At 42.3% G+C, this 27,325-nt stretch overlaps 3 protein-coding genes and 2 non-coding genes across 20 annotated transcripts in view; all 5 read right to left on the bottom strand.

The window, feature by feature from the left end:
• Positions 1-10,652, bottom strand: part of TRIM66 (tripartite motif containing 66) — a 45,543-nt gene extending 34,891 nt beyond the window's left edge. For 3 of the 8 annotated variants that reach the window (XM_031613860.2, XM_031613861.2, XM_090140467.1), the window contains exon 1: positions 8,106-8,778. In XM_031613860.2, coding sequence (XP_031469720.2) covers positions 8,106-8,319 — 214 coding nt within the window. In that variant the 5' untranslated portion in view covers positions 8,320-8,778. The other 5 variants (XM_090140470.1, XM_090140469.1, XM_090140466.1 and 2 more) reach the window with 4 other exon arrangements.
• A 152-nt stretch (positions 10,653-10,804) lies between these two features.
• On the bottom strand, positions 10,805-13,909 carry RPL27A (ribosomal protein L27a). The gene is made up of 5 exons (XM_031613862.2): positions 13,647-13,909; positions 13,322-13,385; positions 12,968-13,043; positions 11,979-12,153; positions 10,805-10,986 (listed from the first exon to the last, which is right to left on the bottom strand). The coding sequence occupies exons 1-5, from the start codon at positions 13,647-13,649 to the stop codon at positions 10,858-10,860; spliced, it is 447 nt and encodes a 148-aa protein (XP_031469722.1). The 5' UTR covers positions 13,650-13,909; the 3' UTR covers positions 10,805-10,857.
• Positions 11,556-11,687, bottom strand: LOC116243058 (small nucleolar RNA SNORA3/SNORA45 family). Its single transcript, XR_004169868.1, has one exon. It is a non-coding gene; the product is annotated as a small nucleolar RNA SNORA3/SNORA45 family (small nucleolar RNA).
• LOC116243057 (small nucleolar RNA SNORA3/SNORA45 family) lies at positions 12,480-12,611 on the bottom strand. Its single transcript, XR_004169867.1, has one exon. It is a non-coding gene; the product is annotated as a small nucleolar RNA SNORA3/SNORA45 family (small nucleolar RNA).
• Positions 13,910-15,043: 1,134 nt separating the features above from the next.
• DENND2B (DENN domain containing 2B) overlaps positions 15,044-27,325 on the bottom strand; it is a 154,753-nt gene continuing 142,471 nt past the window's right edge. For all 9 annotated transcript variants that reach the window (XM_090140471.1, XM_031613963.2, XM_031613965.2 and 6 more), the window contains 6 exons: positions 19,595-19,772; positions 18,613-18,654; positions 17,566-17,677; positions 16,417-16,656; positions 16,192-16,278; positions 15,044-15,787 (listed from right to left, as the gene is read on the bottom strand). In XM_090140471.1, the coding sequence (XP_089996597.1) occupies positions 15,753-15,787; positions 16,192-16,278; positions 16,417-16,656; positions 17,566-17,677; positions 18,613-18,654; positions 19,595-19,772 (694 nt within the window). In that variant the 3' untranslated portion in view covers positions 15,044-15,752. The remainder of the gene's footprint in view (positions 15,788-16,191; positions 16,279-16,416; positions 16,657-17,565; positions 17,678-18,612; positions 18,655-19,594; positions 19,773-27,325) is intronic.

Below are 27,325 nucleotides of genomic sequence, written 5' to 3'. Positions count from 1 at the left end.
AGTTCTCCAGAGAAATATAACAGCAGGAGCACTGCAGTCGTGAAGACAAGATGCATCAACCAAACAGTGCCCCCAACTCCTTGCAAATGGTGTGCACTGCAAGTGTCAGGGAACTGCAGCACTAATTCCTAGAAGGTGAAACTGGGCAAGTTTCCACATGAGCGTCTTACAAAGCACCACAGTCACAGAAATAAAGAGGCAAATACATTTTGATTGATAAGCTGGCAAGCAAAATGCCTACTTTGCAAGCAGCCTCCCAAATAAGTCTCATGGGACATGCTCTAATTTTTGGTGCAGCTGATAGGAAACCATCTAATGACTTCACAGGGAATTGCCTCTAGCCCTTTGAGATCACAAACCACTTTCTTACATCTGTAACAGAAATTGCCCAAACGGTGCCAGCTCTTGATCTGGCTAACACAGAGATAAAGCCTCCATACTGAGCTACATAACCATGCCACAAACTGACCTAAGAAAATTCTCAGTAGGTTACTTTTTGAAGGAAAGGGTGCACAGTCATCAGAGCTTCCTTCAGTGACACACCACGCAGGTGAGCACACAGTATTAAACAAAGCATTTCTGGGAGATACAGCTTACAGGAAAACAAAGGTAGCACTCAGGACTTTGCTACAGCAAGGACAACTTCTGTCAATTCTCCACAAGGTTAAAAAAAAAAGTTAATATTGAAGTTACATATTTTATTGCACTTCAACATGATACCATGTTAGTACAGAACGTTAAACCAAATTATACCAATTGTAAGATATTTAATGTGATGCTCGTGGCCTCAGGCTAGTTCAAGTGAGCTTTAAATTGTGCTAATCTGTTTCAAACCAGGAAAGTATAAAATACAGTGTGTAAAGAACATTATCAATTTAAGAACAGGCAATATTGTGTTTTTAATGTTCTTTAAAGAAAACTTCAATACTTTCCACTTGAAGAAAACATATTTTTCATGTGCGGCATTTTCTTATGCATACTAAGAAACACAATTGTATTAAGGAGTTTAAAACCACAGAGATTTCAGGGGTACATGACACTACTGCTGATTAATACCTGAGGATATCTAAAAGCAATGCCCAGCATGCTATGTTACAATTTATCCCCATATTTTAGATTTTAGTTATGCTACTTGCACAAAGCAAGTCCCACACAAACAGGTCAAACATTATGTCAAAATCACCACCAAATGGTTGCTTTGATTCTATGCCTCAAATAGCCAAATAACTGAATTACAATGATCTCCAATCTAAGAGAGAATAAACACTGTAAGTTAACAGACGAAATAATGGGGACACTTTGGCAGTACTGCACTGGAAGTAGTTTCCTACTCATACAAGAACAAGCCAGCAAGCACCTTTTCGTATCTCCTAATACTGGATTTTATGCTTCAGACTCCACTAGAAGCATAGAGGAAGGATTCCCTGAATGTGGAAGCGCTGAAGATGACAATGGTTCATCTGATTTTACTTCTCACTTCATGCATTTTCCATTTAACAGAAACATCCCATAAAACTCCCAATATTTTTCAATATTCTCAAAAGAGTCTAATAAATTTTTGGCATTATAAATGCACTACAGAATGATTTATGAAGCAATTGTTCAAAATTAAGCAAATCTTACACAGATGTTAACCAAGAGCCCCAAGCAGCAGCTACTTCAACAGTACAAAGCGAGTGCACCTGGCTGTGCTCATGCTTGCAGTACAAATCATCAGTAAAGTATGACTTCCCTTACCTGTCCTCAGGATAGCCAGTCACTTAGTTACACACCAAGTCACTCGTGTCAGGAGCAGGGGGTTATTAAGCACAACTGCACACACACTGTGCTCCCTGGAATCAGGCTTTGCTGTATTGCAGGTGGAAGCGGCTGCACCTTTGGCAGAGTACCTGGGGCTGCTCTCCCCTCCTCAGCGAGAAATGCCAATGAATCAGCAGGGCAGAGAGATGTACTGGTCCACTACAAAGCGCATGGGATTTTTTCTCTGGCCTTCCTGAGATTCATTCAGGTCTGCATTAAGTTGCCTTGGTTGCATTTTTCCTGAACAAGTGAAATAAAAACCCCACAGATGGAATGAATATCATCCGCCTCCTTCTCTTGCCTGGGTCTTCTCCTAGTCCTCAGGATAACCTGGAGCCAGTGTGCAGGAGGAAAGAGTGGAGCTTTTCCAGATTCAGGTAGCAATAGGTCTCATAACACCATTCACCCCACGGTACACTTCACAGACCATTCCCTACATGTTTCTCTTGCCTTACTTCCAGACCGCTGCCTCTAAAAAGCAGCGTGAGCTTGTTAGAAGAACCTGTATTTTGCAGACAGCTCACTTACATATGTTATTGTTACACACTGTGGGTGAAGGGAAGAGTAGCCAGGAGCCCTAGAGATTCACTGTTTGTACATATGAGAATGATGCAACTTCTGGATCTAAATAGCAATCCAACATGGAATTACTGCATTTAAACAACAGAGTTTATACGTTAAGAGATTGGGAGCCAAATCCTGTTATGATGCAATCATGATGCCCAAATGAGGGACATTATTGCTATCAAAATCTCTTGAGGTAGGAAAAAAACCATGAGCTGTTGTCATAAACTTCATAGAGTTTGCATCTAAACTATACTGGTAGAAAGGAGATAGCAACATTTGCATACGCTGTTTTTTCAGAAGTTCATTACTAATAGCTCTTACTCTTCTGAAATCACCATTTGCGACATCACACTTGGCTGCTGAGGTGGGCATGCATTTATGAAGGCTAGCAAGGATACTCATATTGGATTTGTGTGCCATGTCACTGTGACACGCAGGACAAAACCTCATTTCAGAACGATACTCAGGAAAAAAGAAACAGATGAGCTATTCTCAATGTATCTGAGCTATCAGGTAGTACTGAGCAACCGCTGAAGACCGCATTGAACAGATTCCCAGGAACCTCCATCAATGGAGGGATGTGAAGATGCAGTCCTACATCTCCATCTTTCCAATAGTAACTAAACAGTAAGTTGGAGAAAATTCCGAGACAGTGAATCTGGTAGGCAGACACAAACACCCAACCTGAACATTTCAACCTTATACCTGGGATATCCAAAATCAGCCTTGAGGAAAACAACAGCGCTCTGCCACCAAAGCCCACTCAGACATATACCATTCAAACCCTAACTCCTTGCAGACCAGGTTGCTCACACCCCAAAGCAGTTTCATTTCCACGAAAGGGAAAAGTATGTGGACAGGACATTAGCAAAAAATTTCTTCTCTGTAAGAGTGATCAACTGCTGGAACAGACTCCCCAGAGAGGTGGTGGAGTCACCATCCTGGAGATGTTCAAGAAAAATTTAGATGTTGTACTGAGGGACATGGCTTAGTGGGAAATATTGGTAATCAGCTGGACTGAATGATCTTGGAGATCTTTTCCAACCTTGGTGATTGATTCTATGAGTCTGACAGCAAGGTAGCGATCCTTGTACTGAAAATTCCTCGGTAAAAACACGAAGATCTAAAATTTTGGGGAGCCTTCCTGGTTTTATGTGCAATACTCTAATTTGTAAGTGACAGAGTTGAAGAAAATTTGCAGCAATCATTCCTGTAACTGCAAACTAGTGTCTGCAGTGTGTATACAAATCAAGTAGAAAGACCCTTTCAATACCTAAAGCTTTGGGTCACAGACTTGTTTCAAGGTCTTGCAGTCTAGTCAGGTTTGAACAGGAAGAGCCCTTAAGCTGGTAGCCTGGGAAATGATCCAGCACAGATAATTCACCTATTATTGCCCTAAGAATTGATTAGCATAAAGTAACAAACAGTGGGGCTATCACACATACTGGCTGTCTGCACGCTGCACCTATTCCTCCACTCTTTTTCCTCCAGCAATCAGCAGAATAATTATTCTCACAGAGCATTAGCTACAGCTTAAGCTGCAGGCGTAATTTACGCTTCCTTGGAGACCCAATTAAAGGTTATAGGAAACAGTTCTGAGGACAACCTCCTGCTCTACAGCTTCATATTTATGTAACTAGTCCCCCACTGTTTTACTTGCCCTTTGGATCAGGCATCTGAACAACCACGCGAGAAGGGATAAGTAATCTTAAACACATTTTAGGATGACTAAATTAATATATTTTCAAGAGTGCCCTCTTTGGAATAACCTTTTTACTTCCTTTTTTCAAAATGAATGATATATTAGTGTTAAGTGGATCTAATTAAAGCAAATTGGTGTTCTCCTTCAGAACTAATGGGAACGATGCATTGCATCACTTGCCTTATATGATTGCACCAAAACAATGTTATTTGAGGCATCAAGTCAGAAAAGCTGTTACACCAAGAAGACCAAGGTGCTCCACTCCAAGCCCAAAAGTGTGCTACAGAACTCAGCAGAAGTGCATTTTGTCTTACACACAGACACAGTATAAGATAAGTCACTGTGTTTGTGCCTAGAGTCCTCTCTTATGCCAGCATACCATACCCCTTATGCCAAAACATCATTGCAAAAGTAAGTCTAGAGCCAAAAGAGTCAGAGCTCAACCTCCTTAAAACAACCCCTTGAAGATGCCTCTGCAGGTAGTAAATGCAAGTATGGCCAATGCTAGGCCAAGTGTTGGATGCCCTTCAACGAAAGGCTTTCGCAATGGGGAATCTGCAGTTATACAGAACATCTCTCTTATTAGATAAGCAGAACCATGTATTTTCAGCCAGCAGTAATAGAACATAGCAAGCTGACACACGTCAACAGCTGAAGTCACATTTCTTCCCTTTTATATTCTGTTTTTGCTTATTTTATCTGTTCAGTTTGCATTTCTCTAACATGCAATCCCACCACATTAGTTGGCATTTAAGCAAGGATCTTGGACCCTTGGCTGCTCACAGAAAGCTAGTGACAAACAAGTGCAGACAGTTTTAGACTTCCGTGCAGAACGTCAAAAGAAATTATGCAGCCATTTTCCATTATTTTTGTTATCTAAGACAGAGAAACACATAAGGCCAAAGCACGTTTCTAAAATAGCATTTCAGAAAAAAAAAAAACAACACAGAAAGTTAGCACAAGAACATTGCTCTCTCGGGCCCAAATTATGATTGAAACAGTGGTTGACTGTGATTATTATTATCTTTTTTTTTTTTTTTTTTTTTTGAAGAGGACAAATAACAGCCTTCAAGATGAGGTGGTCTCTGAAAAACGCAAACTTTTCACAGCACAACTCTACAGCTCCTCTTCCTGCTCCTTCCGGAGTTCTGACATTGGTGACATTAAAAGTATGAAAATGACTAACGTCATCAAATATCTGAAGTAAAGAAAGATTTGCAGATAAAGGGGAATTTATTTTGATGCCCACCCCCAATTCAGACAAATTTGGTTATGAGTGCTTTCAGAACTCAGTGAAAAGGAGACAGGAACAAAAGGGCAGCACACGAGAACCAACCGTATGTTTTCACATTGCACTGTGAGTGGCAGTTCACACAGCTAGAATTTATGCAGAAGCCTGGGAAAATCACCAGAGAGAAAATTCCTTGGTCTGCCGAGATGGAAGATTCTCCTTCTGATTCCTGGTCCCTCTATTTATATCTATTTATATCTTATACGAGTTCCATCTCATGCACTACATGGACTGGAAGCACAAATCATGTGGATTCTGTAGAGGAGAATAAAATATAGAATCTTTTTTCACATGAAGGGAAAAGGAAAAAAAAAGGGAAGTGACACTGGTACGCAGAAAGGTAAGTGAAAACTGAACGTCTTAAAGTCCTTTTCATAACAGAAGGACCTGTTGGAGCCATGCTTGCAAAGTTCATTTTCTTGTTTCACTCAAATCGCTATCACACCTCTCTGTTCTCACAGCTTTGAATAAATTCTAATACATATACAGCTTTTCCATAAGCGCTCAGTCTATCTCAGAGCTTTCATTCTTGAGTTGACTTCAACACAAAGGGGGTAGGTACATAAGTAAGTGTCCAACATCAACCACCATCAAAGCTCAGGACCATTTACCTACATCTCTTCAGCATCTTAATAAAACAACAATCAACTAGAAAACATTTTTCATTCGTACAGTACTGCTTATAATATGACATAGTGAAAGCCACAGATTAAAGTATGCATTTGCACCAAATCTCAGACTGACTTCACTTGAAAATATATTAACTTTTTTCCATTCTTATATTCTGCTTAAAGAATTTACAGTAAGTAAGAAATACATTTTTCCCACAGACAACATTTCACACTTAGCTGAAGTGGTTTCGCTCTCGTTATATTTACAGACAATCATCAGCACATATACATGCTCATAATGCAAACTGGATTGGTATTGTACTACCTATAAATCAGCCATGAGTCTTATCATATAAGATAAGCAGTATTTGGTGTCATGCCATCAGAGGATCTCACAAATGTATCCTGGCTGACTCACAGTGGTTGCAGTTTCAGTCTCTGATTGAAGAGACGCAGATGTTTTGGTTTTGCTGCTCTTGTTGCTTATATATGAATGGAGTCTTTGCACCTGGTGTCTCACTTCGTTTACAGTGGGTCGTCATTGTGCATTATTTCTTTCCTCTACCATTTCTCTGATCTTGCCCTTTCCCATAGAAGTTTCCCAAGTACAAATGAATGAGGAAGTAAACAGAGAAACTTCAAGAATATAGATGTGGACCAATCTTTCTTCCAATCTACTGTAGACAAATATTTCCCAATTTGCTCTCATATAAACCTCTAATATTGTAATGATTCATGAGAACCCCCCAGCTGCACTTCATCCAAGATCATCAAGAAGCATAAATTCCTTTTTCCACTTTGCAAACAAAAACAAGGAGGAGAGAGGAGTGACGTAGATGTCATATGAGCACACACACAAAAAAGACAACGTAGTGGTTGTTTTCAACATCACTCTATTACAAAAGAGGCCCCTCATACTTAAAGCCTGGTGTGACTGGGCATTTAACACTTCAAGGAGGCATTTCCTTGAAATGACTGCTTTGCTGTCTGCTTCCCCTACCTTTATGTCTTTTCCTGTCTGCATCCTCCCACGAACAGCCTTCTCCTTTGCCATTCAGTTATTCCCTCCTCCTTTATCTTCTGTGTTCTGCCAGCTTTTCAACAGTCATCTCCAAACTCTATTTCCACTTGTTCTTGAACCTGAACTTATCTAGTTTATGTTATCACATCAATGCAGATTATCATCACCTCAGGGAAAGTATCTTCTATTCCTGCATGTTTCTAAAATCTGCTTTGGAAGAGATAATAAACGATGTGATTTATTCATCTAGAGTTCAAAGCCTGTGGAAATACAAGCAATCTATGTGCCTTTGCTCTCCTTATAAATTAGTAATGAGTTTGGAATGCTTCCCCGTGGTAATTAAGCCTCATTCAGTTAAAATGACTGCATTCTGAGATGCAATTCCCTTTTCATTCCAAAAAAAGTTACATATTTTCTATTAACAGCATCACTAGAAACCATACAAATAATTTCAGCACTTCAAAAGCTACAAAGCCCAAAATGCTTCTTGTCCTAGCCAGCTTCAGGCAATTTGTTAGGACCAGTTACAGCGTATCCTTCAGTCATAAGTGCTCAGATAGAGTGAAACCACACTTAAAATGAGAACAAAAGGAAAGCACAGAGTTTCAGTGCACCACAATACCCATATTCTAATAACAATTGCTGTGCCCTCCATTAAAAGCAAAGAGCCGGATGTCAGTGTTTGCTGTGGTGTTTGCAGGGGCAGGAGAGAGAGAAGAGGAGGTATATTAACTCTAACCACAACCACTACCACAGAGAAGTCCACCATGTCCAAAAGATTAAATATTAACCTAGCCTAGCAACTACTTTCTTGCATTTCATTGTATATTTTAAGCAAAGCAAATATTCATAAAGTCACACTTGGTAAATGAAACCAAGACCCTTCTGGAAAACATAAATGTTGTCTGTCTGCATCATTTCTATTCAAAGCACTGCTGCTGGATGGAGAACGTGCTAAAGGAAGTTTTCCTGAGTCCACTCCTTGCTCATACACACCCTGAGTCTCCTAGATTATTCTTTAAAGGAGCTACAAAGAAGAGTTTCTCAAGCCATATATGTTTATAATACTGTATTACAAAGCACCTAGATCAATCAGAGGTTCATAAACATTACCTTCATACACAACTTCGTGCACAGTGGAAATGTATCCTTGAATCAGCTCTGGAAGGCAGTCCTTACAGAAGGAATGAAGGCATGGCAGCATCCTGGGGTCTCTCCTGCACAGATCCCATTTGCACACCAAGCATTTCCTCAGCACATCCAGGGGCTCCACTGCCGCTGGCTGAGGTTTGACATCAAAAACACGAAGAGTCACAAAATGGCTCATGTCAGCCTCTCTGCTTCACACAACACTTGATCACTCAAGTGCAAAATAGAAGGCAGCAGTGGGATGCACGTTCTCAGAAACAACACTTACTCGGTCCCTTTGAAGAAAGAGGAAGTTCCTTGCAGCTAAAAAAAATCACATAACCCGCTTGACAAAAAAAAAAAAAAAAAAAGAATACCTTTGCAGATTGTTGTGCAGGAAAGTGTGGTTTAAGGTTTACAAACCATGATACCACTATCTCTCTATAGTGCTTGCAGCTTTTGTAAAAAACTGAAGTAATCTGTTCTATTGATCTACTTACAAGGCTGATATCAGGCTGAACTGTCACATGCTGTACATTTCCTGCTAGAAGCAATGAAACCATGCAATAAAAATGATGATATTATCTGATTGCTTTTATAATTTCAGCACAGTATTTCAGAGCTTACAGGTAAAGTAAATAAAGACAATCATAACTGATCGTACCTCCATCATTTTGGCAATGCCCATTAGAAAGCTGCCTTGATAAATGCAATGCAACTTCTGCCGAGCTTCTTAGAAATCTAATAAAGTGCACTTTGCAGTGATCAAATTTCACCTGTCAAGGTGAACACACATCAGGTTATAGACCAAATTGGAACTTTCTGCAAGCAGGACAGCATTTCCTTTGCCAACCTAAGCTCCTCAAAATGAATTGAGTACTTTGCAGATCATGTACCATACTTGATTCTCAAATGTACAGAGATGTCCAGATACAGCCTGCAATGAGAAACTTTTGTAAGTTGCAGCAGAGAAGGAAAAGCAAGCAGTCTCATCTCCCCCTCTGGCTGACTGAACCCCCTGGTGGGGCCAGAGCTCCACATGACTGCCCACTGCCTTGGCGTGGTGGCCTTGCTGCCAGCAGTACAAACTTGCAGTGTCTCAAGATCTCCCCAATACAGAAGAGCAGCAGCTCTAATCTCAGGGATATACATCCCCTTGGGGGGGTCTGGCTCAAGCAAGATTCTAATGCATATGGTTAGCAGAAAGACCACCTTCTTCAATGAAACAAAATTATAGATGTCTCAGAAGTCCACAAATAGTTTTGTTTGTTTGTTTGTTTATCTTTTTAAAAGTATTGCATCCTGAAATCTTCATTATTCAAACTACTTTAGAAAAAGTGGACCATATGTCCATATCACATTTCATAACCAAGACCCACTACTAAGAAAAGGTAGATATCCATCAACTTTACTGAATGCACCTCAACAAATTCAAACCTACCACTAAAACACAGTTGTAGCATCAAAACAACTGGTCTGTATAGAAATGAATTGTGGTGACTGTACCTGTAGTTTAGGTAATAGATGGTACAAAAGCACTTATTACAGAATAGAATCACAGAATCATTTGATTTGGGAGTGACCCTTAAAGGCCATCCAGTCCAATTCCCCAGCAATGAACAGGATACGTGCAGCTCAATCAGGTGCCCAGAGCCTCTCCAGCCTTACCTTGAGTGTCTCCAGCTATGGGGCATACATCACATGCTGGCCATTACATGAGCTCATCTTTCAGAGGCAAATGCCATTAGGGCAGCACAGCTTTTTGGCTGCACCTTCATTTCTTGTAATACCATTGCTAAGATGACAAACCAGATCCTACAAAAACATGCAACGTCTGCAATAGGAAGTTGAGGTCTTAGACTACCGCATTGTTTAGGCAAAGAAACTGCAGCTCGGGACCAAAGCACAAACGCAGAGAATCACTGCAAACACAAAACCAAATATTGGGATAATGCTGTACCATCATGAAGACCAGACAAGCAGCTGAATGAGTAGAAGCAGGTTCCATACTCCTTTAGTTTATGCTTTTTCCTAACAGGAGAAACTAAGTAGAAGCATTTTGGTAGGATGGAGGATGATGGTGAGAAAAAACAGTAAGTTTCCTGCTGAGACAGGAATGCAAACCAGCAGCCAGGCAGCTACGTTACCAGTGGCCCATGGGAGACATCAGGTCCAGCAGCAGAGGCTGCATATGAAGTATCTGCATGTGAGGGAGCTGGGGGAAGCAGCTGGCAGCAATCTCACCTGGAGGGTGAAGAGCCTGGCTTTTGGGCCATCAGCCCAAATGAAGGGAAACAAGTTTCCTCCTTGCCAATCACCACACAAGGACTCAAATTCCAAAGATTTGATGACCTTCCACAGAAATACAAGGCAAAAATTTAGTCACATTCATGAAAACAGGTGGTAAAAGCAGTGAAGCTGCCGATTTACTCAGGCCTTGTTTTTCAAACATTCCCCAGATGTTCTGGACTATTTGGGAGATACATCTGAGGAATAGGGTCTAGGGTAATGGGGCTGCAAAACCAGCCTAAGCCTCAACATGAAGGACCAAGCATGATAGCTGTGCACCCTGAGGCACCGTGGCCCCAAGCTTGTGCCCAACAGCTGCCTAACCCACATGGACAAGACTTAATGTGAACAGTATAGGACAAGTCAAAAAAGTAGTCAGAAAATTCTATAAATCATCACATTTTACACATTGGTCTTTATTCAAAAAGTTTGAATAAAACTAAGGCCTTTATGCCACAAGCACACAGGCACCGCCAACTTCTTTGATCTTCTCCTCTGCTCTTCTACTGAAGAACTTTGCTTTCACAATTACAGGCTGCTTGGGCAGCTTGCCCTTGCCCAGGACTTTGTAGTAACCCTAGAAAGATTAAAGAAAAACAACGAAAAAACAACATTTAGTGTTTGCAACCAACTTCCAGGCTCTTCCATTCTGTCCTTTAGCATACATCCATAAAAACCAGAACTATGATCATCACTGTGACCTCATAAGATTGGTAAAAGTTGGTAAAATACATCCTGCATGAGCTAGTGCAGTTGCATTTGTTCAGAGAAGTAGAAACCATGAGGTGATTACTCTCTTTCAGTAATTTAGAACACGTGAAGCTGTTACCTTCCCAAAACCACATACAGAAAACATTGCTGAGTCCTGTAAAGAAGTTGCCAACCACTTCCCAGTTTTCCAAAGGACAGAGCAGCTGGCTGCACTGCTACAGCTAACTACAGCCCAATTACATCTGGCCCACTCTCTTTACATCACCTCTCTGCTGGAATCCCCTCGTTTCACTCCTGCCCTCCACATCAGAAGGACAATGCTGGCACATGGCTGGTTAGTACTACAGCCTTTAAACTCACAGTTTGTTAGAAGTGGCACAAATGGCCAACAAAGAGGCTTCTGAGATGCAGAGAATACCTACCTGATAAGGTAGTTACTGTCACTGATTTGGTGGCTGACTGAGATATGAGGTATCGCAGCCAGTGAATGAGGATCAGAAGTTTATGTCTGAGAACGATAGCACACCAGAACAACAGAACATGTAAAGATGTGACTCTATTCTCAGTATTAGAAATGGCTTTCTGTAAGTGAGAACAGCACTATGATGTTTTCATATGTGCTTCTGGTAATTAAACAACTTTCTACCATCTTTCAAAAACAAGACAAATCACTCTTGCATTAACACCATCAGCACTAGTTTACCAACTGATATGCTAAGATACACAATTACGTTCCAGGTTTACAAATATTCAAGCACTGCAATTTATTTGCAGTTTAGCATTTTAGTCTGAGACACTACACTAAGTAACACATTAAATGAGCAGGAACTGCAGTCCTGAATCTGAGCAGAAACTTACTGAGCGCACAACATCGATGACTGGGGCCAGTCCAGCCTGGTTTTTTGCATAATTGAGTCTTGTCTGTTCAGTTACAAGGGTCCATAGTTTATCCAAATTGACAGTGGGACAGAACTTTTGGTTTCTCTTCAAGTGATAGTGCCTCATGCCCACTTTTCCAAAGTAGCCAGGGTGACTGTGAAAGAAAACACGTTTCTTGTTAAATCACACTTCTAATTCATCCTGAATAGGTAGGATTTTAACACTGAACAAGGATCTTAACTTGCTCAGAGTAATCAAAAAACTTCAAAAAATTATTTCACTTTTGCATTATACATGTAGTATTCAGCTGTAATAATCACTGCTATCCAAGCCAAAGGAAAAATTTTTTTGAGTGCTTCTCCTCCCTTCAACTCACAATTTAATCCTCCTCATGGTGAGTCTGGCCCAATCCTGTACTTCTCTGACAAAATCAGCTCAGTGAATCCAGGCAAGACTGCACAGCATGAGGAGCTTCAGAGCTCCTGTCACTAATCTGGTGACTGACTGAAACAGGAATGGTCACAGCCAGTGAATATAGATTAGTGGTTACTTTTCGAGTACTCTAGCACATCAGGACAACAGGCACTGTCCAGACGTGACTCTAGTCTCGGCATTAAGACAGTGACCCTCACTCCCTATGATAGGCAGCTAAAGAGCAGTTTTGATTTATGTAACATTTCCAATTCACGTAACACTTGGTGTGTGCATCTGTTAGCAGGACAGCATTGTAACCCGCAAGTTTGGTCAAATTTACTGAGTTTTGCAAGATGACTAATTTAAGAAAGGCCTTTGAGTTTAGATAAAATGAGGACATGAATTGATGAGAGCTGTGAAGCCACAGTTGGTGTTAAAAAAAAAAAGATACAAGGGATTGTAAGTAAGTTCAATGGTTCACATATAAGATGTAGTTGTTTCTACTTCAGAAAGGTGCATTTTTTTGCTAGTACAAACTTAAAACATTAGCTTACTATTTATCAAAGTTAATCCTGTGATGGTGCATACCACCAGCATTACCACGGCCTCCAGGATGCTTCCTGTGTTTGCCTAAAAGGAAAAATTCAGCCTGTTACACCAAGAATATATAATGCTTTAACTTAGGGCTACAATTAAGTGCCAACTTCAGCTAATTACTCTGATATCTGCAGTCTTATTCTGTCCTCTGCATACACAAGAACAGGCACAGCATGTTTAACAAGCCGCCCAGCCCCGTTCTCAGGCTGTACGTCCCCAGCTCACCCCGCACAAGCCGGTACCCGGCGACGCTCTCCCGCAGGACAGCCCCGCTCCCTCGGTCCCTTCGCCCGCACGGCACCCCCACTCACCGATACGGCCGTGCCCGTGGCTGACGTGTCCCCTCAGCTTCCTAGTCTTCCGCAGTCTGGAAGGCTATGAGGGAGCGAGAAGGCGGTGAGCGGCACGGCCGCGATCGAAACGAGACGGCCCCACCCGCTCAGCCGCCATGGAGGCCCGGGCCCGCCGGCGGGAGGCCCGAGTCGCCTCACCTCGCCGCCCTCCCCATTTCATCCCATCCCGTCCCACACACCATCCCGAGCAGGCCACGGGCAAGGAGAAGCCCCGCTCACCCCACCCCCTTCCCGGCCACATCCCTCTGCGACGGGAGGCAAGAGGCAGCCCGGCTGCACCCACCATCTTGTCAGCGTGCGAGACGGCAGAGAAAGAGCGCCGCGCTCGCGAGACCTGGGGAAGGCACGGCCGGGAGCGGCCAGCTCTCGCGAGATTGTGCAGAGGCTCTCGCAGCCTGCGTGGAGTCTCGCGAGATCGGCAACGGCGGCGCTTGTTGGATCCCGCGCTGAAAGGGGCGGTAGTTCCGCTCTGTGTGGGGGTGCTTGGGGAGCCTTGCTCTTGAGGACGGGCATGGATAGCGCTTATGTTTCCGTTGAACTTGATGTTTTACACTGAACGTTTATTTGATGTACACTTTCAAAGCATTGATTCATAGAGTAACAGGTTCATGGAAAGGCCTGGGTTGAAAAGGACCACAATGATCATCTAGTTTCAACCCCCTGCTATGTGCAGGGCTGCCAACCAGCAGACCAGGCTGCCCAGAGCCACATCCAGCCTGGCCTTGAATGGCTCCAGGGATGGGGCATCCACAGCCTCCTTGGGCAACCCGTTCCAGTGCATCACCACCCTCTGAGTGAAAAACTTCCTCCTCATACCTAACCTAAACCTCCCTGTCCCAGTTTAAAACCCCCTTGTCCTATCACTATCACTGATATATATTTGAGTGTGAGGGAGGCAAGGAAAAAAAGGAAATGACTTCACCTTTCCAGTGAATAAACCCTCGCTTTTGCTCTATGAGGCTGATAGCAAACCAGAACCACTGTCAGGTTTGGAATTGCGCGAGCCTCAACGCTGCAAATGAAGAAAAATACAGTGTGCTTTTCATCCTTCAATGCTCTAACTGCAGTGGACACCAAAGAGCAGCAGGCTGTATGGAAGGCAGCTGATAGCTCATCAGAAATTCAAGCAACTCCCCCCCTCCCCCCCCCCACCAGATGTTCTTATTCTACTCTGGTCATTGAACCAAGGCAGTGCCAAAGCAATCTGAAAATACCACTGTGTAATCGTGGATTCATAGAATCACGGAAGTTGGAAGGAACACTAAGATCAACCCAGCCATCAGCCCACCCCACCATGCCCACTCACCACAGCCCTCCGTGTCATATCTCCATGTCTCTGGAGCACCTCCAGGAATGGCAACCCTGCCTCTAGGAAGTCTAGGAGTAGTATGATACATACAAAGACAGAAAGGGATTTGCTGCTGACACACTTGAAGAAAAAAAATGTTTAAAGAGATGCTTCTGCTAGGATAAAATTAACGCCTCGGTAATACAAAATGCCTTAGCTCTGGCTAAAAACATTAAGTAGAATTAAAAACACTTTATGTCACAAAATAGCAAACTTACTGGAAGACAAATTTGTAACAGCCATTTTGTATTTTAATTGCAAATTCACATTCACAAGTTCCTCTGGTTCGGTACCCACTTAGCATCAGAAGTACACAAAGACTATAAAACAGGTATATTTACACGGTTTATTGGGAACCATACATACATACATGAGGAAAGGACATACTGTACCTACACGTTGCAGCTTGCATGTCAAAAAACGGAGCTCTCCTCACAGTTAGCAGTCTTAGTGCAGAATGGATTACAAGGAGTTTACTGACCAGCGTTCAAACCAAGTGGAAGCTTTGTATTGTGAACCAAGTACCTTATTATCAAGTTACTTTCTTATTTCGTTTTTAAAATTAATGAGAAAGAAAAGTAGGAAAAAAACAATACCAACTCTGCCACACAAAGCCAGCCCTCGCACACACAACCTCTGCCATGGACCCTTGGGTCCATTTGTTACCGCAGTACTCAGGCATCAGTGCAGTTCTCACAAACATCCCCTGAAGTCAGTGGTTCTGCTGAGAGCTGCATGCAGTCAGCTACTCATCTTTGCACCAAGCGTAACTCAACTCATACTAAGAAAGCACCTGATATTCTCAGGAATATACAAATATTTACCACAGTTTTCTTTGCTCATTACAAAATCAGTTACAAAAGCTTACAGCACAGTATTTACAAATCCCATCCAAATACACGGATGCTCTGTAACAGCATGGGCAATCACTCAAAGCTGCAGTCAGCTTTTTTCATTATCCCACATCAAGGTCTGCAGCTGCAGGTGTCCCAAGCACAGTGATATATGTAGTCTTTGGGTTGGTGGTTCGGCAGAAAGGGATCAGTTTTTCTTGTGAAGGAACTTCATTTTATTTCCTAAAGAAAATGCACCACCAGTCACTTTTTCACATACTGGAAAAGCCAACTGCAATCAAAGCTTACTGAATGAATGGGTGTAATTTGTAATGCAATTGTTTAACACCAGTAGGGAGAGCCAACTAACAAAATGCGTAGTAGTCAACATTTTTTTTTCTTCAATTATGTTTGGAAATGAAACGTTTGGAATTGGAAATGTAATGAAAACGTTTCACAAAGACCATAATGAACTCTGATTTTAAGTATGTTTTCATTGTATTCTTTTGATATTTCTCATCCCATACCTAAACCTCTGTTTAATTATCTGATTTCACTTCAAAGATTTTATATATATTTTTAAAATAAAATAACACGGAAGTCACGTGAAAATTAATTCCAGAAATACTTCTATACAGTTTGCTTACCAAGGCCTCGCAGAAACTTGTTCACTCCACTTTGTTCAGTGTCCGGAAGCTCTTCCAAATACTGTTCAACCCTCTGCTCAAAGAGACCTATGGAAGAGGGGAGAAAACTGAACCGGAAAGCGCTCTGCCGAGAGAGATCCCGCCGTCCCCTTCCTCTGATGCTGCTTCCTCTCGCCGCCCCTCGGCTCTGCCCCCTCCGCCGCACAAAGCCATCTGCACCCTTACCTTTCGCCCTGCATTTTCTCAGTTCTCTGTCCTGAATGAAACCAGCGAACATTTGGGATTCCATGAATACTTCCAAGAAGCGTCGGATGCTCTTGGAGGCCACGGATTTACGGAATGCCTCCCTTTGAAAGACACGCTCTCCTTTTTCATTCTGGGTTAGGAACAGGGAATAATGGCCAACTGTCTCCACAAAGAATCGGATAAAAACCTCAGACACTAATCCATTCAGGGTGTTACATTCTGCAAAATAAGGCAGCAATAAGACACCACAATCAGCTGCTGCAGCTCTCAGCACTGTCCCCACCCCAGGCTGGGCACGGTCATCTAGCAGTTTACTGATGCTATGGTGATAAGAGAAAGGAGTTGTGCAGCTCCTTTGCAGCCCTGTCACTGGTGTTTTGTAACCAAGAATCAACAAGGAATACAAATCCTCAGGAGACAGCTCAGGAAATTAAAAACTCTGTGGTTGCAGCATCGAAGTGATACCTTTATGTTTAAATATGAATAACTCTTTACTTGACATACCTCTGTGCAACTCTGAGAATTAAAATGTTTGTTTGGAGGATAATAAACCTGTACACTGAAAACAGATCTAAAAATATATGTTACAGAATTTAGACTTTCACTACTACTGAATAGTTTTACATATGTAAAGCAAAGATGAGTAGAAATGAATTTTAGAAGCTGAATAGAGTCCTCCCTCATACCTGTTAACCACATTCACCCTGGGCTCTTTTTATAATTGCTGGAAAGAAATGTGAATCTTCCAAAGCAGTTCAGCCCCTCCAGCACTGAAACCACTTTCTGAGGTACCTGCTGCTCTCCCTGAAGATACCAAGATCCAACAGGAGACTCACCCCTCAGCATGGATAGTTATTCTGGATTGAATCAGAGCCAAGTACAACCTCTGTTTGATTAAAGGCTTAAAACTACTCATGGAAGTATGTTTCACTTACAAAGATATCAAAACAGATGGCTGATAATGTATTGCTATGTGTTGATGTTATCAGTTCCATTCCTTGTGCATTCAGAGACTGTCTTTGATACTGCACATTGTATCTGAGTATTGGAGTCCCCTCTTTCTTTCTCCTGGGTTGAAACTAAGAATACTACCTACGTGGCTGTTTATGAGTTTCCAAATGAGCTTACCATCATCTGAATCACTATCTGAGTCTTGATTTATCAGTTCATTCTTTCTCTCTAGAGCCTGCTCCAGAGCAGCTTGCAGCTTTCTAGGTAATAGTGTGTCTTCATCATCCATCTGATAGAGGAAGAAAACATCCTTAAATCACATTCATCTTGTGCAGCAACTGCAGCAATTGATTTTGCACAGTTTAAAGTTAAAAGCATTTTGCATCAGCTGCTGTCATGCTTACATAAATGAAATAATAAAACCCTGTGTGCAGCAATCATGTATTTCTAAACATTTCTTGTCACTCTTAATGAGATTGAAGCTAGAAAAGATAATCCAAAGAGCGAGGTAAAGATCTGTATGCTTGGAATCAGCTCTTCACATGACAAAGAGTCCAAATAGTTGTTTCACTGAATACACATCATGTGAAGAGCAGCCACATGTACACACAGCTACTCTAGTTGCTTTTATTTAACTTCAGTTCTCAGTAATTGCTTTTACTTATGTCCTAGCACATCTTATTTTCTGGGCTTTTGCCCCATTGTTCTCTTCATTTATTTAATGCTTGTTCAGCAAAAGTGAGCACACATTGCAATATTCATAGGAATATTCACAGTCATATTTTCCAGGGAACCTTACAAGAAAATTTACCCACCTTGCCTACTGGTAGATACTTCTGAAATTACCAAGTGGCACATTTCTACCTGCCTGTTCACAACCCTTCTCCCACCACACTCAGCCATTCCCCATGCTCCCTCTCTCACTCAGAGATTTCTTTTCTTTGCAATTTTTGTTCTTTTCACCTTGAACAGTGAGTTTTCTTACTTACATTATGCTATTTTTGATTGTTTTCTTTGCACTGCCAATACAGTTATTGGTTTCTTTAGCAGCCGCAATCCCTTTCACATACCTGAAGACACTGTTGCTAATTTCAGGTGAAACAGAAAATGAGCTCTTTTTTGCTAGTGTCTTGCCCGTTGCATAATTCCCATCAAACATCTATGATTTAAAGCAAGCAACCTAATATGATAAAACTAAACAGGTTGCTACAAGCTTTACTTTACCTGTCTGATGAATCGATCTGATCCCAGGTTAACCATCAGAGCCTGAAGAAAGAAAACATGATGGTGAAATTTATCTTGAGAGAAAGAAAACACTCATTTAGCTTGCTTTCTAATGGAGAAAGATCGTCTGAATGATCCCAAGCCTCATCACAAATCAAATTCCTACTGTGAAAACAGTCATAAAGGAGGTTACAAAGGAGGAAGATGAAGTTCTTTCTGTAGAACTAAAGTCTGATTTATCATAGATGTGTAAATATGTGCAAAAATTAAAAGAGTTGGGCAGATTTTTTTTTTTCGTTTTACACCTTAGCATATTATTAATTTTTGCTAAGGAATGATTGAAAAGTATCTCAGGGAGTGGGTTAAAGAAAACAGTGCTGTCTGAGACAGCGGGGCTTCTGGAGGGCAAGGGTGTGCCATGCCAATGCTAATGGAGCAGTGAAGCTGTGAGAAGGAGCTGTGATGTGGGAGAGCAATGTTAGGATGTGGGAGGAAAACAGCAGAGATTTACAAAAGTCTGAAGCACGGAGAGTCTTGTAAATGAACACACAAAAAAAAAATTGTAGGAAAATGACAGGAAAGCAGTAGGAGTAAGAAAGAAGTGCGTGGCCTTGAGGATTTTGGTGGTGTTTTACTGGAACAACTGATGAAGTGCAACTCATTTGATTTCCAATACAGTGTTAGCAAAGTCTTAAAAGTTACCTTCCCACCAACAAAAAAACCAAAACCTTAAAGGTTTTATTTTTTCTTCTGCCTATGGCTGCATGCACAACTGCCATTAGCATTAACCAGTGTCATAACAGCTTGCATTTCATGATTTTGTCGTGACAGGCACAACACAAACAAAAGAAATCAGAATATTGGCTCTGTACTTCATTGTTGCCCCAGTCAACATTCACTTCTTTCTATCCTCAGGACCAAGCAGCAAGCAGCAGGCTCTCTCCCTTTAGCCCTGGCAAACAATTCTGGTGCCAGCTCCTACCTCCTCCACAGGCAGCTCCTTCAGCTTGGGCAGAGAGCTGGAAAGCAGGCCCACCAAGAAGGGCGTAGGGCAGCACACGATGTCAATCATGGATGAGGGCAGAACGGGGATGAAGGTGTGCTGCCAGGAGAAGGGGTACAGCAGGGCCACCACGGCGTGTGAGCAGCTTGAGAGGGTGCTGAGGAGAGAGGATGTTTTCATGTCAAGCACTGACAAACAAACAAGAGACAGCGAAAGGAAAAAAATAAAAATTGAAAATGCTAAAGAAAAATGACTGAATCAGATAAAAACAGGATAAACAAACAAAGCAAAACCAAAACAACCAACCACACAATATTAATACATTTTGATGGACTTCAGAGCAACTGTCGTCATAATGGTATTAACCCTGTTCAGAGAAGTGCTCTGAAATACCCATGAAGTTAAGGCTTCGTATCATTCATGGAAAATTTACATCATACACCATCCCTCCACTACTGAACCCGATTCCCTTTTACAGTCACATGGTTTCCAAACATTAAAAATAAAGGAGCCTCATTACTGCGCCAGTTTGAGCAGCAGGGGAATAGAGGCATGCTTTCTGTTACACAGCTTTGATTTTGGGCTGCATTACAGTATCTCCTCCTTGCAGGCAGTGGATGACAGAAATTTGGACTGTTACCCAGCCCAGCATGACCGAGCTAATTTTCTCACAGTGCAAACTTCTGCTGTGCTTAATGTAGCCACAAAGAACTATAAATAACTAATAACTTCAGAGCTGTTATTGCTTGAGAATGCTGAGGGGAAACGTTGATTCCTTCACTGCAAGTCTTACTGGAAGCTTTAGGGGGCATCAGACTTCCACTGGAATAGCTCTCAGAAGCACTTCTGGTTATGGATTATGCCAAGGCCAGGAGAAAGGCTTTGCCTGTTTGTTCCTGTCAGTGATTAACTTTTGAAGATTGCTGAAGGGGAAAAGTGAGAATTAGAAAAGGAAAAGAGAAGTTTGGGGAGCAGTAAATGCATGCATTTTTAGCCTGTTGTTGGCTGGTTTGTTTAATTTATTTGATACTTAATTAAAGATCTGGCGATTACAGTGTGTTTTCACAACTTAAGTAGCCTGAAACAGGCCCTGCACATAGCAGGGAGGTTGAAACTAGGTGATCATTATGGTCCTTTTCAATCCAGGCCATTCTATGATTCTGTGAAAAATCAGAAAGTTAGAGAAATATATCATTTTAGAGCATGCAGGGTGCTGCCATTGACTCGTGCTTTGGTCCTACGAGTGTGGGTGATAGCAAACATAACACTGTTCTTCAGAAGAGCTGTGGGGCACAGAGCAGGCCCCCAGCACGATTCTCAAGCTGGCTTTAATGATGCTGTGGCATTTTTAACTACATCCAATTCAGTCTTCTTACATGACTGACTAAAAAAAGAGCCATGTTGAGCTAAAAGCAGGAAGACAAACATTCTTCTAACATTCAGTTAATATTTTTCTCCTTTCTATAGAATGCCCTTTTGTAACTTGCTGCTTTACACGCAGTGCTGTGACGTAAATCAGCCCCTGCATCCTCTCTGAGCGCTATTCCCACGCCAGGGGAGGACACTGGGTTCTCCTTCAGAGCTCTCCCAGGGGGGTGGATGGGGCAGGGAGCATCTGAGCACAGCACGTGGCAGCACCCTGCTCCATGGCATCCTGTGGGTCACGCCGCTGCCCTTGTCAGCTCCTCCAGTGCCTGGTAGGGCTCTGCACATCCGTTTGGCAAAATTCTGCCCCAGAAAATGGTTTCCTGTTAGACATCTCAGGCTGACCATGCAGAAAACACTCACTGTGAGCCCCAAAGCCCCAGAAGAGCATACTCCTGTCCCTTGTGCTGAGGCTGGGAGGCCTGGAAGACCCATGGAACCAAATTCTTATACGTACAAAGCATCTGTGTACATCTGCGTACATTCTTACATGTACAAAGCATCCTTCCACGGCTGGAAGGATTCCCCATTAGAAACGATACACATCTCTCACTTCAGTGTGAGGTTCTAACATTCTGTAAGGTCACCTTCAGAAATGACAGCCATAAGGGAACTTTAAAACTCTGCCATACAGTTCCAATTCTCTCAAAAGCATATTCAGTAAATGAAAATAAAAATAAAGCCCTAACCTGGAAACAAGTCCACTCCACTTTTTCCTTTCAAGCTTTGCAACACATGCACTGTTCCAACTGTTCTTGTTGACGAGAAACATGAATTAAATAAGATGGTTTATTTTCTCCAAGGTGTGTGAAGCACACAAAGTAAAGCAACGGAATGCTCACAGAATATTTTCAGATTATTCTCATTTTTAATAGACTAATGAAGATGAAAGTACTGACATGACGTCATACAGTGTTATTAATGCATGAGTCTTTCAGTAATGATAGGAAATTAGTGACATTTTTCCGTTACAACTTTGGAACCTGATGAATCTTTTCAGATATGGAATGGCTATGTCATCATCAAAGCAGCTACTGAAGAAGTGATGTGATAACACTGCATCTTTCCCACTCAAAGTTGACTTCTCCTCCTCTGTGGCACTTTGCTTTACAAATCATTTTCCCATGGTAGCACACAGAATTTTTCCCTGTTGCATATGTAGATGTGGAGACCCACTCAGACCAAGAGCTGAGGTACAAGAGTTTCAGACATGGCCATGACTCAGCTGAATTGTGGGGTCTGCTGCTGGACATGGTTAGCACCTATGTCAAAAGCAAATTAACTTGACTCAACTTTGACCATTAATAGAATAAAGGTAATTAGCTTCCAGGTCAATTCAACAAATATTCCCAAAATCCAGGCTATTTTAAAAAGTAATCATCAGTATATTACTATAGAATAATCATCATATTCTCAAGAAACAGCTGCTGTTGAATGGATGTTGTGCTGATGCTGCAGGGAGCACTGCCAGTGCCAATGCCAGTTCTGGATGTGCCTGCTTCAGAGGACCAGAGCTCTTTGTGTGCTGCAAATCATCAACTCTCACAAAATATTTAAAGTCATATTCAGATACACATACTACTCACACTGGAAATGTTCCACACGTACACTTGACAACTCTCTTTCCTTCATTCTAACAGCCAAAGACTGTATTCCCTCCTACTCCTCCATCCACCACCTACAGTTCCTTAGAGACCTGAGGGAGCCTTACACCCTAAGCACCTCCAAAGTCCATAATTGCAGTGCCTCCATTTGCTGGACCAGACTCTGCTACTCTCGTGCATTTCCACAATTGTTTTGGCACTTGCACTTACGAGGGGCAGGAGAGAAGACCTCTGTCTCCTCCTCTTCCTCTCCCCTGGGACAAGCAAGCTACTGTGCCAGAAGCAGAGGGGAGACCATCGCTTCCATGTGAGGCCAAGTCACACAGCAGCACCATTACCATGGGGCTGGGCCAGCTGTAGGCAGATACTCTGAACCATGCACCAGTTTGGTCCCTTCATTTCTTCAAATGGAGAAATGAATATAAAAATGTAAATTCACCAAGAAGTCTTTCTACTTGTCTACAGCCTTTTCACGATTCTCATTTCTTCCTGCTGACTTAATAATTATGTTACTCTGTCCATATTTGCTGAACTCTTTCATCTGCTATGGTAGCATGTTCACGATCCAACCCACAGCTGGCTGAGTTGCCTTCCTGACCCACATCCCCCCATCTGCCTGGGAGAGCTTCCTCCCTTCTACGATTGGAGCCTTGTCCTCCTCAGGTGTAACACCTCAACACAGGTGAGCGTTGCACACCCATGTGTCTTGTGACAGGTCACGGCAGTGCTTTTCTGTGGTAGCTCCTGTCTTTATGCCATTGATGAACTCCATGGCAAAACTATCCATCTGACACTTCCCTCCTGCACCCCTCAACACCTCCCCAGACTTTGGCTTAACTCCAGTCTCCGAGAGAGGGCAAAGTCTGCAACAACTCTGCAATAGTCTGAAAGGCTTGTGGAGAACTCCATAAAGAGTTCTGGGAAAAGACCGCAAGGCCAAGAATTTGGCCAGCCTCCTTCACCACACACAGTCTGCAGAGGCAGAGGGGAAGGACAAAGCAAAAAGCTAGAAAGGCATCACATAAAGAGAACATGGCAGTGACAATTGTAGCAGATTGTTGCAGTTCGGATGAGATATGAGCTGTGGAATTCCTGGGCAGGCAGCCGTGGGAGCAGAACTGCACTGCACCAGATGCAGTGCACAGCTAAACACTGGAAAAGGAACAGTTTCAGTGGATAGGACTAAACAACAGCAGCAGTTTCACTCAGGTGGATAAGCCTAAGGAATCAGCATCAGAGGCAAGGCATAAATCAAAATATATCAGTATCATGAGGGACGGTGTCCATATTGCAGCATGTTTGTTGACATCTCCCCTTGCAGCGCTCCTGCTTTTAAAGGAAGTCCTTGAAGATCTCTGGGCTGCCTGAAGAGCTGGGTGATGACAGGGAGATGTTACTGCTTTCTTTCTGCTCCCCAGTGTGGCTGCTCTGCTCCAATACACCCCTTGGCCACCAGAACCCTTGTTCTCCAGCTGCATGTACTCAGAGCCCCCAGTCTGTGGCTTGTGCTTCAGTCCCAGAGTTGTGTTTGAAGTCCTGTGTTTCAGCAACCCAGGTACCACCACCTGCCCACCAAATAGGCCAGGCAAGGACATATTTCAGGAGAATTCAAGAACAAGTCACTGATACAACAGTGAGGGAAATTTACAGTTTTCTAACTTGTGTGAAATAGTCAGGCATGCTACATATGCAAAACTATTACTGCTTGATTCTCATTTACCCAATCCAAGCTGTTTAAAAGTTGGGAAAAGAGCTGGATTTCCCCTCTTCTTACTCAAACCAAATGAAATGCTTTTTGCAGCTTTTTAGCTAGATCTGCCCCATTAACATTTCAAAACAAAATCGTGTGCTGTAGCTACAGAAGAGAATGTGGTGATGGAGCAATCTGGCTGTGCGGCTGTGGCCGTGAAAAAATGCCCCGAGTCAGGAATGGATATGTGCAAACAGGCACAGTGAACAAAAGCTTCATTCAGAGGCACAGCATCAGATGCAGGGGGAGCTGGGAGGGGGCATGACAGAAGATGATTGCAGGAAGTGTATGGGACAACCTTCTGGGCAGGAAAAATATGAAGCAAGAAATACCTTTGTGCTTGTAACTCAATACTAAAGCCAAGCTGAAATAGAAACGTTTGAGAAGTGAAGCTGTCATAGGTAACCCACTGCTTATTGGAGATTAAAGGATGCCTCTCTGTGTACATGCGTAAGGCCTGCAATTACTGAGGGCTCAGGAGATCTGTCTATCTGTAGCACTGCTTTCTTCTGATTGGCACTGTGTTCATGTGATCAGGATTCAAAATTTAACTTGTTGTCACTGACATTTTTAACCATGTGCCTCTGGATAACACTTTGTTTTCCCATTTCATGCAAAGTGATACGGAACCATGAAATAACTAAGGTGGGAAGGGACCTCAGGAGGACAACTGATCCAACCCACGGGCCTGATGTTAGGTCAGGTGGTGTCCAGGAACAGATTAAAAAGGCCATTATTTCATTATGTAAAATGTGCTTTTGTGAAATGATTCTCATTTACCCAATCCAAGATGTGATGAATTTTTGTGTGAAAAGGTTGCATGCTTTGGTGGCAAGAGCTTGGAGGCTGACAGGAGGGGATAATATGTGTGCCAAGGACTTTTACTGCTGAGATGTAAACACAAGGACATTCTGCCATATTAGAAGCCATCTTAGATTAAGTTTTTGTGCATACTTAGCATTTTTAGCTGCTAATTTCTTCAGAAATAGCTCAGGCTAAGCAGAAGATTCCTTTCCATTGTAGCCATGGGCTACGCAAAGAAATGGGAGGCTCAGCTGATAGAGGAAAAAGGAAGGGAAAGGAAGGGAAAATGAGCCTGATGGAGAGGTGAAAAGAGAAATGGACTGAGGGCAAAGAGACCAGGATTCAAAACTGAGAGATGGGACAGTGAGTTGCTGGGCTGAACGATGCAAGGAAAACAATTTAATGTGAACATGGATATGTCATGCACATGGGGACAAATTATCAGGCCACTGCAAAACTTGTCCCTCCCCATTGCTTCTTTGAGATGTAGGGACAGTGATGCTGCTTAATGTAATCTGCCTCTCTTTATTTGGTACCACAGATGCTGTGAGAGGGGCTGAAACAGCATAGGGGGAGGTTGGTCTCCAGCAGGACTGAGCTTGCACAACAGAAGCTGTCTCAAGATATAGACAAAAATCAGCTATAATCCATGTGCTTACATTTCAATCACTTTGCACCATGCTCCTAAACTATGCACAGCTCACTGATAAGCAAGCACAGTTTCTATCAGGAAAAATTTGCTATTTGAAAAGATGAGTTTCTGCCACTACGATTATAGGCACCTGTATGCAAGAGACAAAAAATTACAATCAAAACAAACACCAGAATTTGTGTTCAACTTACTGCTGCTTGAAGCAAATGCAAATTAATTCTAACACAGTAACCTAACTGAGCGCTGATAGAAAAATTATTTCTATTGATTGCAGAGCAGCAGGAATTACAGCTAGTTCACTAGCTTTACCAACTGAAAACCAAGTATAGAGGAACAGGCAAAATACTGCTTTAGATTTTGATTCAACAAAGTACTTGGGCACAAAGTTCAGCCTTAATTTACTTTCACTGTGCTGAAATGAAGCCTAAAATACCTTTTATTTTTCCACTTTTCCATTTTTCATTAATCTGCCCACAAATACACATACAAGACGTGACAGCTGCTTCGAACCAAGAGTATCTGATGCTATGGAAAGAGAGCTGTGTGCATGGCTGTACAGTTGTTTCTGTCAGCAAGGCATGTTTCAGCATCTGAGATTTGAATATTTTGTGCTTGTCTAGAAGCCCTTCAGGGATAAAGCAAGCTACCGAGAATCCTTCAAGCCTTTATATGGTGCTTTGGAAGGAGGCACTGTAATTTCTGAATGAGTCAATACATCTTAATTTTAATATATTATTAATGCATTTATTAACTCTTAATGGTTTAACTTTAGTTAAATAGTTAGATTCTCCTCCAGACAGAGAATTACCCGTGGCTGAACCCCCTTACAAAAGGCCCACCCCCCATAGTGATACATGGGGACGAGGATGTTCCTGCTGCAGCCGTGGCAGCTCTCCTGCTGTCTGACATGGCCCTGTGCCTGTGGGAAGCATTGTTCAGAGGGAGTTAAGAGCAGCTCTTGTCAGGCCAGGTACAGGTGTCTGTTGCTATGTCTGACGTTTCTCTAGAATAATCAACGAGATATTTAAAATGAGATCCATTTGCACCTATTACAAGCAAAGCTGAGTGTGTATTGCTTGTAAAAACCAGAATAATGTTGTGCATTGTGATTTGGTTTTTTTAAAGCAAACATGTAAGAAAAAAGCAAACTAAAAGTCATGACATGAGGCTTAAAGCAGTTATACTGCACCTCTGATCAATGTCCAACTTCCCTCCTTTGGGTGAAGGAATAGAATACACCCTCAGTAAGTTTGCGGATGACACCAAGCTGGCAGGAAAGTACTGATGTGCCTGAGGGTAGGTAGGCTGGACAGGCTGATTGATGGGCTGAGGTCAATGCTGTGAAGTTCAACAAGTCCAAGTACCAGGTCCTGCATCTTAGAGATGATCTTAGAGGTCTTTTCCAACCTTAATGACTCTGTAATTCTATTATTCCTTCTTTTCAGGAAATATGGACAGATGCTTTCTTGTCTTCC

Source organism: Phasianus colchicus, chromosome 5 (assembly GCF_987193195.1).
Source record: "Phasianus colchicus chromosome 5, bPhaCol1.hap1.1, whole genome shotgun sequence".
NCBI classification, from domain to species: Eukaryota; Metazoa; Chordata; class Aves; order Galliformes; family Phasianidae; genus Phasianus; species Phasianus colchicus.
The sequence above is the reverse complement of the archived record's forward strand: the minus strand, read 5'-3'. Positions and strand labels throughout refer to the sequence as shown.